This window comes from Macrobrachium nipponense, chromosome 13, assembly GCF_015104395.2.
Source record: "Macrobrachium nipponense isolate FS-2020 chromosome 13, ASM1510439v2, whole genome shotgun sequence".
NCBI classification, from domain to species: Eukaryota; Metazoa; Arthropoda; class Malacostraca; order Decapoda; family Palaemonidae; genus Macrobrachium; species Macrobrachium nipponense.
The window spans coordinates 88,479,481-88,492,493 of NC_087206.1; the positions used below are offsets into that span (position 1 = coordinate 88,479,481).

General features: G+C 36.0%; 1 protein-coding gene across 3 annotated transcripts in view; it reads left to right on the plus strand.

Annotated features, from left to right (window-relative positions):
* LOC135225175 (PDZ domain-containing protein 2-like) overlaps positions 1 to 13,013 on the plus strand; it is an 856,731-nt gene that overhangs the window by 73,086 nt on the left and 770,632 nt on the right. Inside the window, exon 2 of one of the 3 annotated variants that reach the window (XM_064264440.1) lies at positions 5,029 to 5,320. The exons of the other annotated variants lie outside the window; for them this stretch is intronic. Within the exon in view, the coding sequence (XP_064120510.1) occupies positions 5,197 to 5,320 (124 nt within the window). The 5' untranslated portion in view covers positions 5,029 to 5,196. The remainder of the gene's footprint in view (positions 1 to 5,028; positions 5,321 to 13,013) is intronic. 3 annotated transcript variants of the gene reach the window in all.

Here is a 13,013-nt window from a genome sequence, read left to right on the forward strand (position 1 = left end):
ATACACCGTGGGGGAAAAAATTTAAAAAATTTTTCTTTTGAGTTCAAGGACGCACGATTCTTCTTCTTGTGCGTCCCCTTCGTCCCGCGGTTGTTGTCTACGGATGACGGAAGTATGGCTTCTGTATTATCAACTCTCAGCGTGAAAGATCACACCATCTTTGATGTAGGTCATGGAGACGCATGTGAGGTTTTTCATTTGAATTACTTTATTTTTTTCTTTACTTAAGGCTCTTTGCAGCGTCCCTTCGGCCACTAGCGGCAACCCTTTTCATTCCTTTTACTGAACTTCCTTTCATATTTTCTTTCTGCCGTCTTACTTTCCACCCTCTTCTGACAATTGTTTCGTAATGCAACTGCTTTGATGTCTTCCTCCATTTACACCTTTAAAACCAACTTTACTCTGACTTTTGCTTTCAGCTCTGAATGGCCTCATAGGTCCCACCGCCAGGCCTCTGCCCTAAATTTTATATCATAATTCTCGTTTTGCTTAATTTACGTAATTTCTCTCTCTCTTTTTTTTTTTTTTTAAGTTGAGAAAACTAGATTTGTTTCCAGCGGATGCCTACTCGTATGACGACTAAAACGTGTATATAACACGTTTGGTACGAGATCACGACAGGTTCCCTCAGTGGCATGATCGGTATGGTCTTGACCTGCCACCTCGGTGGCCGCGAGTTTGATTCTCAGGCATTCCATTGAGGTGCGAGAGATGTGTATTTCTGGTGATAGAAGTGGAAATCACGTAAAGCCGTTGGTCCCGTTGCTGAATAACCACTGGTTCCATGCAACGTAAAAACACTCCATACAAACGACAGGTTCCGTTCTGGTATCACACAAATCGGCTCCTTGAAAGTCATGTGTTGTTAAATGTTCATCTCTGCCATACTCCTTTTCACACTTTTATCCTTTAAATGTGACTCCTAAATCCATCTCTCTTATTATTCGGCTGGGTCGTGTACGAATGCACGTAGCTCTCTGGACCCTTGATAAGGAATTCACAGTTACAGAAGCGTTTTGCATATTGATTGGGCATCGTATCAGTGCCCTGAGATAACCTTTGAATAGTGAATTGTCAGTATTATCACACTGTCTCTGCAGATGGTCAGGCTATTTCAATCTTGTTTGAGAGCGAGAGACTAAAAAAAATTCTGAAGCATAAGAGCGTTTCCTCTGTTCCATTCACTAAAGCTTTTCATTGACGTGTTCCGCGTTGTTTAGGATATTCAAATAGTTGAAGTTCTTTTGTTTTCATTGTGGACAAGTTTTTGCAGTCAAGGCATCTCTTCTAATCAGTAGGCGTTCCTTTACTCCTGCTAATGGTCCAAAGACAACTTCATTTTCCATCCGGTACTGCTGTGGTGGTCAGTGTTCCTCTTGCTCAGCTACAGAATGTTCTTACTCTCTGGTATTATTGTTACACCCATCAGCATTCCACTTCCCACATTTAATCTGAGAATCGCCCAATTCCTTGTGTAATTGTTCCTTATACACAGTAGGGTGTAGTGCCGTCAGTGCGCCTCATATGGTACACTTTATACATTACTTAGGGGTCTTTGTGGCGTCCCTTTGGCCCCTATAGCTGCAACCTCTTTCATTCCTTTACTGTACCTCCGTTGATTGTCTCTTTAATCCTCTCTAACAAATGCTCAAATTGCAACGGCGAGGTTTCCTCCTGTTACACCTCTCAGACCTTCGTTCTGTCAGTCTCCCTTTCAGAGCTGAATGGCCTCATAGATCCCAGCGCTAAATTCTATATTCTATTCTATTATATCGCTCTTTTTATTTGAAAGCCTTTCCTCTAATACCAAGCATTGAATATTTTTCCTTTTCCCTTCTCCTCTCCCTCCTTTATCTTAATTTTAACTTATGGATAAGGAAATAAGAGGCAAACTGTTTTTGTTTTAAAATTTGTCTGTTTTTGGGTGGCTGTGGTTGTCTATATATAAGAACGTGCATGCGTGTACGTGTCTGTATATATATATATATATATATATATATATATATATATATATATATATGTGTGTGTGTGTGTGTGTGTGTGTGTGTGTGTGTGTGTGTGTGTTTTATGCCCTGGAAGCCAGAATATCACAGCTGTTATAGCCATCCAGATAATCTTTCTTCCTGACACAAAAAAACTAAAAAAAACAGAAAAGATACAGAAGGCTGCTAAGAATATTCTTTTTCTGGCCATCAGATTTCTCCTCGCTTTTTCTCTCCTAAGTAAGGATTCCCTCAGACGTTGTTCTTAGTCTGGTCACAGCAGTTGAGCCTCTTGTTTGTTCTATGTTTTGTAAGAGCTGCCATGTACTATAGGCGGCGTTAGCAATATAATTAAGGCATGGTCGTATTTTCTAACTCTGAAGACATACCTTCCGTTTAATGTAACACTAGGGGAGGAGACTGAAGAGTAAAAGCTGTTCGGTAATGTTAAATGATAATTTTAAATTGTTTTTTTTTTGTGGTGACAGTAATCTATATTTGGTATTCATCAAAAACCAGTATCCGAATCTATCGGTTGTATGACATAGGGTGATGAGTATAACTCTAGTCCGTCTCTTCTTTAATAAGGAAATGAGAGAGAGAGAGAGAGACTGAGAGGAGAAAGAGAGAGAAGAGAGAGAGATAGAGAGAGAGAGGAGGAGAGAGAGAGGAGAAGAGGAGAGAGAGAGAGAGAGAGAGAGAGGTGGAACGCTTCTTTTAGATGAATAATAAAGTGATTTTTAAGTATAATCTTGCTTATCAACTTACTTTTACTTTCCATGGACTGAGTCACTTTCACACACACACACACACACACACACATATATATATATATATATATATATATATATATATATATATATATATGTGTGTGTGTGTGTGTGTGTGTGTATGTGTGTGTGTGTGTGTGTGTGTGTGTGTGTGTGTGTGTGTGATACCTGTCCATGGAAGGTAAAATGAAGTTGATAAGCAAGATTGTACTTAAAATGACTATTACATAAATTAAATGCAAGCTCTCTCTCTCTCTCTCTCTCTCTCTCTCTCTCTCAGTCTTCTCTCTCTCCATCCCTCTCTCTCTCGCTAACCTCTTCTCTCCTTTCCTCTCTCTCTCTCATTAGTTATGGATATTCATTTCCTCATTATAGAAGAGATGGGCTAAAGTTATACCCATCATATCCTTTGTCATAAAGCCGACAGATTCTGATACTGGTTTTTATCGAATACCAAATGAAGGTTAGTACGAAGACTCTAAACAATTTTGTTAAAGTTCTGACGCATAGTTCATTGTACGATTTTCAGCCTATGCATCAATAAACAGAAATTTTTGTTGACATGATATACAGTAATAAAATGGTCATTGTCATAGAGGTTAATTGTAATGTTTTATGCAAGCAGTGTTGCATCTTGTTTGTATTGAAGAGAGCTTTGGCCTAACTTGTTGGTATATATATATATGTGTGTGTTAACTTTTACGCGCAAGTTAATTTTACAAAAGAAAAAATTTGATCGTTATATGATTAAAAAATATATTTATCAGTTGAAATCAAGATTTTTACTTTTCCAGAGCTGCACAGGGTTGACTGATTTCATAACACAGCTGTCTATTTCTTTAGGTGTGGACCAGTGCACATATCTATTAATTTTCTATGTCCGGCAAATTACGCTCCCAGTCACGTGATTGTGTCCTGTTGTGGTTAAAACTGGGATCGACTATGCGCGAGAGATTTTGTGTATTACGTAAAAAAAAAAAAAAAAAAAAAATGGCTCTTCGCTTGGAACGGGAAACTAGAAAAGGGCTTTCTCTCGTAGTTATTTCCGCCAGTTACGATATGAGTTAAAAGCAAGAAGCTCTACAAGTTCGGTGAGACCTTTAAAATGTTGGGAGGAGGCGATGTGACGTTTTGGGGACATGTTGAGCTCACGGGGGAGAACAGGTATATGATTTGCAATGAATCTATATACTTGCTTGTTTTTTCAAAGGCGATGTTATTAATCAAGTACTCTCTCTCTCTCTCTCTCTCTCTCTCTCTCTCTCTCTCTCTCTCTCTCTCTTTCTCTCTCTCTCTCTCTCTTTGCAGACGATATATTTCAGACGTTTGTCAATTATTGTCCGAAGTGGGTACCTCTGAAAGAATAGTTTTTGGGAAAGGCCCAAGTCCTCTCTTTCTCAATGCGTCCCTTCGGCCCTTAGCTGTGCAACCCATTTCATTCCTTTTACTGCAACTACTCTCATATTCCCCTTCTTCCATCGTACATTCCACCCTCTCCAAACTATAGTCCACAGTGGAACTGCTCTGAGGTCCCCCCCCCCGTTACACCTTTATATCCCTTTTACTCTCAATTTCCCTTTCAGTCCTGAATGACTTCATTCTAGGTTCCAGCCATAGGCCTAAATTTGATTTTCCGTTCCATTATTCTTATTCTCTCTAAGTAACTTCGAAGTACTCTGAGAAGAACACACAATTCCGCAAGTTTCCGGAAGAGGAGCCCAGAGTTATACCTACAAGAACAAACTCGTTTTTAAGACAATGGGGGAACGTTAGTCTCAATGCTCATTTAATTTAAAAACAATGTTAATGTGGAAGGCGATGTCGTTAAAGGTAAAATCTATCTTGTGTTGTTTGTGATTCGCTTTATTTTTTGTTTGTGTGGTGATTTTACGTTGCATGGAACCAGTGGTTATTCAGCAACGGGATCAACGGCTTTACGTGGCTTCCGAACCACGTCAAGAGTGAATTCCTATCACCAGAAATATACATCTATCACTCCTCAATGGAATGCTCGAGAATCGAACTCGCGGCCACCGAGGTGGCACGCCAGCACCATACCAACCACGCAACTCAGGCGCACGAGTCGTCTTATTGACGAAGTATATTAATTGTTAGCACTCGCGTACAGGATCATGTGTTTGTGTTTTAGAGAGCGTTTGTATTTGCAAAGTTCTGTTTATATTTTCTTAGAGCGTGACCCGTACATCACAGCTTAATGCACTTTCTTTAAATGATTTAATTTGCAACTAAGCATAATCGATATCTAACATTTTCAGTGTAGTGTATATGAAAGTGACTTCGCATTCCGATGACTTGTGGCTTGAGGCCGTTTGACAAAACGAAAAACAGAAATGCTTCGAAAAAACTGACAGTGTCCTGAACGGAGAGCGAAGCAAAATGCTAGTGTTTTTTTCGAGCCGTTCCTTAATAAGTCCTCATTAACTATGTCTGCCAAAAGGGACAGCAGGCAGCTGCAGTGGAAGCTGAGGCAGCTGTCTGAAAAGTACCAAGTGACAGCTAGTTTCAGCTTCGAGGAAAACTCCAGTCTCCCCTTACTGGAGTTCAAAGGTAAGTAAGTGTCTCCTCTTCATCTGCTGCTGACGATCTGTCGGGAGCTTTGAGCCAAATGAAAAGGAAGGTACAGAGATATCAGACATAATTTATAAACATGATACCAGCCCAGAAAAAGCAAATAACATATGTAATTCGTGTAATTACATGTACATGCTTATCATTAGATTTTTTAATTTAAATTTGAAATGTGAATACATCCGTTTCGTCCACAAAAGATTAAAACGGAAGACTTGAAAGACTAAAGTAATAAACACATCATTGTAGTAACATTAATCAATCTTTAAGGAAAACAAATGAATATAAAAAAATAATTACACACCAAGTGCAAACTTCTATCTCATTATAGATTATTGTTCTAAAATGAACGACAAACGTAATGTGACTCAGATTGAAGATAGTCAGTCATGTTGCCTTTCAGTGACGTCGTGAATAGCAGCGAGAGGATCGTTGTCCACAGATTCAAAGTTTTGTGAAGGTGTTTCATTACTTTCATTTGGATCTTGTCACGAAACAAGTTTTCTTGTTAAAATACAAAGGGTACTTACAAATGTTTCTAGAGTAATAAGTAAAGGCCGCGCTCTGTTTTAAATACAGATGTCAGGGGATTGTCTTGTAAATAACCTCTCTCTCTCTCTCTCTCTCTCTCTCTCTCTCTCTCTCTCTCTCTCTCTCTCGTTTGCGCAAGCCTGCCTTTTACTCTTTTCAGAGGTGAAATCCTTAGCCTCTCTTTCCAAAGGCAGCTATTATCTGATCTGGTTGTCCGGTAAGGCGAAAGAAATCTTATCGAAAGGTTTTCAGTTAAGATGAAATTCTTTAGTTCGGGCATTATGGTAATCCTCTTTGCTCTGATTTCAGGGCTCAGGAATTTCGATTTCTTCTGTTCGAGAAATCTCCAGTATTTTCACCTTCCAGTTTTGTGCGATTATTGTGTGAATGAAGCCTCGCTCCTTTAAATGGAAGAATCATCGTTGAAATGCGACCAAGAGTGAACTCTATTTTTTTTATTTTATTACTAATGAAACATAGTTCACTCTTTAGATGTCAAAATTAAATTTCAAAGAGTAGGATATTTTAATATCTCAACATCTGGATAGGATAACACTCACGGATTTGAGATCCCATCAAAATCCGCAAAGGATATTTCTCTCGGATTTGAAACCTCCAAATCTGCAAAGGATTTCTCTCTCCCGTTGTTGATATCCATTCCTGGAAGTAAAGACTTGTAAAGATTACTGGAACCATTTTCCAGACTCAGCTTTAGAATTTCAGATGTTCCATCATATTTAGGAATTTTATTCCAAGTGTGAAAAAATTGACTTTTGTATTATATTTTTGTCTTAGTTGATTACTCGGACTATTTTAATGATTTGCACAAACAAGTCTGGCAGTAATTTGCTAATCATCTGTTTCACATAATTGACAAATAATTATGCATTTATTTTATCTACTGTGCTTTTCAGTTTTCTGTTTTTTTCCCTCATCTGAAATTCTGAACTTTTTATTACTTTAGTCGTCTCTCTCTCTCTCTCTCTCTCTCTCTCTCTCTCTCTCTCTCTCTCTCTCTCTCTCTCTCTCTCTCTAAGTTCGAGACAACTCCATGATAAAAGTAGGAGAAATGGAAATTTGTCAGTTTCTGATCCACAATCTTACGATGAAAATTATTATAAATCTAAAATGGATTTTCTTTTCGAAGTTCTTTTCATGTACCGTGTTTTTTTTTCCCTCAGTATTTCTAAGTCTTTTCGTTGCAAGCTTAATTATATACTGTATATTGCTGATACAATACTAGTGTAAATTCGCGCACTTTTTTTATCTCTAGCTTTAATTACTCTGCTTTGTTTCGCTCATACAGAAGTAAGTCTTAACAAAAATTTAAACATCAGAAATGTTACGTTTTAAGCTTTTTAAAACTAATCTTTATATTAACACATGACGTTTGTCGTTCATTTTAGAACAATAATCTATAATGAGATAGAAGTTTGCACTTGGTGTGTAATTATTTTTTTATATTCATTTGTTTTCCTTAAAGATGAATTATTGTACTACAATGATGTGTTTATGACTTTAGTGTTTTAATCTTCCGTTTTAATCTTTTGCGGAAGAAACGGATATATTGATATTTCAAATTTAAATAAAAAATCTATTAATAAGCAAGTACATGTAATTACACGAATTACATATGTTATTTGCTTTTTCTGGGCTGGTATCATGTTTATAAATTATGTCTTATATCTCTGTACCTTCTTGAAGCATTGCAATAAGATTATGACATGGTTAATTGACTGAATAAAAATGGTAAATCATCATAGTTGCTTTTATTATTAATATATTTTATTATTATTTCTATTGGCGGAACACGCCTTATATCAGTGCTCATGATGGTCATAAGAAATCGACTGTTTCATTGGGTTGGCTGCTTGTCCCTGTCAGTATTTTTTCCTTTTATTATGAAAACATAATATAAAATTCTCTACATTATTTACATAGTACTTATCTCATCATAAATAGAGAAGAATAAGATAAAAAAATTAAAGTACAATGCTAAATATGCCTTTGTTACAAAATTATATTGCGTGCAATCTATATTTTATATAAATTATCAGTAATTTAAGTTTCCTTTTTAAAAAACATCATCATATCCATATACAATACATACACTAATCCATACTTCCAAGATTTAACCTCCGAACTGACGAATTACGCCACTTTTTCCCTAGTTTGGGATACTTTTTCTAAATTGACTTTTTTTTTATCAGGTTGCAAGTATATTCTTACCTTTACCTCTATTGTATTACTACAGTTCCTATATATACTATATACGTATAACTGAATCACGAAAGTTAGGAACGTGATAAATCCATAAATAAAGATATATGCCACGAAGGAAAAATTTTCTGCTCAGTAAAGGACGTTTAACGTCGAAAGGTCTCGCAGATCCTCCTTTGTTTATTTTTCCTTCGTGGCATATATCTTTATATACTATATACATATATGTCTGTCAGTATTTGGATAATGATAAATTTTGCTTTTTCTTGCAACACAATCCTTTACGAAAAACTAATTCCTCTTAATACTTTGTTACCGAGTTTGTTGCTATGAACTTTCATCGATGATATAGTAGGGACTTCTTAAGTGGATTTCGCCACCGCAAAATTCCTGGTGGCAATGGTAAGTCCATTCCATGAAGACCCGCGCACTTGAAATGCAAACCTGATCGTCAAGACCTCGCGGGTATCAGGTGCAACCGGTTCCTCCTCTTGGGGTTGGTGGGGTTGGAGAGAGTCATTGTATTTACTGGAGGTTCATTACAGCTCTCGCTCTGACCCTGTATGACCTCCCTTCCCTCTATTTTCTCCTCCTGCTTCTTCTCCTGCTCCTCCTCCTACTTCTCCTCTATCTCCTCCTGCTCCTCCTCTTCCTATTTCTCCTCCTCCCGCTCGTACTTCTCCTCCTACTCCTCCTCCTCCTTCTATTTCTCCTCCTCCTCCTCCTCTTCCTATTTCTTCTCCTGCTCCTCCTACTTCTCCTCTAACTCCTCCTGCTCCTCCTCCTCCCGCTCCTACTTCTCCTCCTATTTCTCCTCCTCCTCCTCTTCCTCCGTCCTCCTCTCCTTCCTATTTCCTCCTCCATCCTACTCGCTTCTTCTCCTGCTCCTCATCTCCTCCTGCTCCCCCTCCCCTTCCTCCTCCTCCTCCTCCTCCTCCTCCTCCTCCTCCTCCTCCTCCTTTCAAGTCCTGTCCGCATGAGTTCATTAGGTAATAGGTAGTGCTGAAAGAGAGCCAAGGGGGCGAGGGGTTAATAGGAACTTGATGTCCATCAGACACCAGTGGGTTGCCACTGTTCGTCTGTCATGCTTTGTCTTCTTTTTGTCAGAGAGAGAGAGAGAGAGAGAGAGAGAGAGAGAGAGAGAGAGAGAGAGAGTGAAGAAAATATCAACGACGATGAAGTCTGGTCATGTGAAAGCGAGTAGTATGAGGTACTACAAAGGAATCTACTTTTTATATAAGTGTACTTGAATACTTAGAAGTTTCCTGTCTCATCGCAGAGGTTCATCATCCAATTAGCAGTCACTGAACTGATCCTTCAGTAATTACTGACTTTAATTTTGTTCATTTTTATGTGGGAATTTTAATAATCTCTCCGATTCCTGATGGCAGTTCACCTTATTCGTACTATATTTATAATGCCTTTTTGCTTACAAGTACCTAAGTTATAACTTTCTTTTATATAGCAGTCTTGAATTTATATACCTTTTATTTATCTTGCCATAATATTCATTTGACGTCTTTAATTTGAATGTCTCGGTACATTTCGTGTTTTATTATATTTAGATACACATCGCGTTTTATTATACACAAATCCATTTACTGTTTATTAATAGATTTTGATTTCAGTACCGTCGTCTCTGGAGTGAATTGTATCTGGCTTAACGTAATGCTGCTTAAAAGATCTTAACAAGATCCTGTTTTGGTTAATGAAACGAATTTTGAAAGTCTAGAATTGAGTTGACAGAGGTAGAGAGAGCTGAAACGAGAGGGAAATATAGGAAATAACTGTCTTTCTAGGAAAGACGGCTAAATCCTTTTTTGATTGAAGAAATTTCATACACAGGAATGACGTAGAAGAGGTAAATGTTTTTGGTAGATTTGTTCGTTTTATGATCAGAACAAATTTGGATAAAACTATTTAATAGATCTAGCATAACCATGACTTTAAATCCTTTTGGTGACTATATTTCTTTGGACAATCTGATTATCAGGTATATCAACAGCATTGCATTACATGTTCAAAGGCAAAACAATGAAATCTCTAACTTGGGTTTGTATGTCTATTTTTCCAGGTCATCATTATAGGTAACCTTTTTCCCTCATAATTTTTTTGGTACCTGAGTCCAAGTGTACTAAGTGCGTTGGATTATCGGTCATTACATCGTTCACTCAATTTTTAAGACAGAGGTTAGCCTATTCAGAGGAATTGACCTCTGGCCTTAAAAAGAGGAAATATTTGAATGCTGCCTCCTCAAGTACCGCCGTGTAACTCTGGTACTTTTGACCAATTTCCGACGGAAATTGTCGGTTTTCTCGTCGAAGGTGCTAATTCAGATCGTTTCTCTAGATAACGACTTGTTGTTGACCGAAACAAACGCTAAAGTTGACTATGGATAGGTGACTATCTTGAGACCTTGTGTAAGATGGTTGTTTTTGTTATAAGTCAGATATCGTTTCAAAATAAGTTATAAAAGGTACAAACTATAAGAGGAGATATGGTACGTCACGAAGGGAAGGCATTGGAAGATGGTGACTGCACAAGTCCCACCATTTTTGTTTGTTGTTTTAGCAAATAGTTGTTGAATAGATCCCCTTTCCTTCGTCCAAGTATGTTGATAAGAGGTAATGGTTTTCTTTCATTTGAGGAATTGTCCAAGTCAGTCTTATTCTTCCTCACAGGGAGTTTGGGCAGAAAGTGGACATAGTGACTAAGATTGTTGACTAAACATTACGAACTAAAGATATCAACATAAACAGATTCTGATGTTGGATCAGGAAATGACTGAATGTTGAGTCAAGTACATATATGATGTTAAATTGTGTATAGTTGCGTCAGTAAAATGAGACTATTAGTGTATGGAACGATTGTTTGAAGATAAGTGCCCTAAACATTATAATATTTCCTGCAAGTGTAAACGAACTCTATATTCTTTGGAAGCTTTAATTTCAAGTCAGTGCCCCCGTGTGGGCATGTTCCATATAAGTAGAATTCATCTCCTGAATAATAATGAAAATAATACTGATTATAACGCAGTGGCGTAATTTGTGTTTGACGAGAGGTGTATATAAATGTTGCCAGACAATGCTTGATTATTACCTAATTTAGTAAGTGTATTTGTCAAAGAAGAGTATTTTCCTTGGTATCATTTAAGTTTCGTCGATTTTAAATTGAGTAAAAAGGGACACCTTCTTCATTCATTTTTTCCTTATGCCAGGCTTTCAGTGTGTGCCTATAGATGCATTTTTCTTGTGAATGTGATTAATATGTTATACATACATACATAAATACATAAAGAAACAGAGATTTGTTTCCTCATAAGTTTAAATAGATTTTTAATTTTGCTTTTAATTGTCGTGTAAATGAACAAGCTGCTCATATCTTGACAGATGCCAAGTTTAATCGTATATTACATATGCGCAAACTTTATATGAATATTTCGTCTTTCAGAATATGGAAGATGCAAAATATTGCTCATACAACCGAGTGTCATGTCTTGGTAACCTCATAACTTCTGTCAGGCTGTACGTCTGAATAAGACGCCTAATATTTCTTTGCTCGATGTTCGCGCATCTCTAAATATCTGTTTATTAAATCTCTAGTTTTTAAAGTTTTTCCAAATATTAGATATCTTGTTTTTAAAGTTTTTCCAAATATTAATCTCTTGTTTATAAAGTCTAAAGTTTTTCCAAGTATCAAATCTCTTGTTTTTAAAATTTTTCAAAATATGAAATCTCTTGTTTTTAAAGTTTTTCCCTAATATTAATTCTCTTGTTTTTAAAGTTTTTCCAAATATGAAATCTCTTGTTTTTAAAGTTTTTCCCTAATATTAATTCTCTTGCTTTTAAAGTTTTTCCAAATATTAAATCTCTTGTTTTTAAAGTTTTTCCAAATATTAAATCTCCTGTTTTCAAAGCTTTTCCAAATATTAAATCTCCTGTTTTTAAAGCTTTTCCAAATATTAAATTCCTGTTTTTAAAGCTTTTCCAAATATTAAATCTCTTGTTTTTTAAGTTTTTCCCTAATATTAATTCGCTTGCTTTTAAAGTTTTCCCCCAATATTAAAAAATTTTCTTCTGTTTTAAATTTTAAATAATTCCTTTTTTGTTTTTAAAGCTCCATTAATATTCTCTGTTTTTAAAGCTTTTCCAAATATTAAATCTCCTGTTTTTAAAGCTTTTCCAAATATTAAATCTCCTGTTTTAAAGCTTTTCCAAATATCAAATCTCCTGTTTTTAAAGCTTTTCCCTAATATTAAATCTCTGTTTTTAAAGCTTTTCCAAATATTAAATTCCTGTTTTTAAAGTTTTTCCAAATATTAAATCTCCTGTTTTTAAAGTTTTTCCAAATATTAAATCTCTTGTTTTTAAAGCTTTTCCAAATATTAAATCTCCTGTTTTTAAAGCTTTTCCAAATATCAAATCTCCTGTTTTTAAAGCTTTTCCAAATATCAAATCTCCTGTTTTTAAAGTTTTTCCAAATATTAAATCTCCTGTTTTTAAAGCTTTTCCAAATATTAAATCTCCTGTTTTTAAAGCTTTTCCAAATATTAAATCTGTTTTTAAAGTTTTTCTAAGATGTTTCTTCCATTCTAGTGTTACATAAATGATACTACATAGAAATAAGCTGAGCAAGCCAAATATTTTCTCAGTATGAAATAAACGTGAGCTAAATATTTTACTAGCATTACATTAAACATTAGATGAATATTTTCCCGTGTTACATAAACTTAACTGAAATATTTTCCCAGTGTTAAACTTTAAATGAATATATTCCCCCAGTGTTATGTAAAAGTAATTGAACATTTTCCCAGTGTTATATAAACGTATGACGAATATTTATCCACTGTTACATAAAATGGGCTGAATATTTTCCCAGTATTAAATAAACGTGAGCTGAATATTTTCCTAGTGCTGCATAA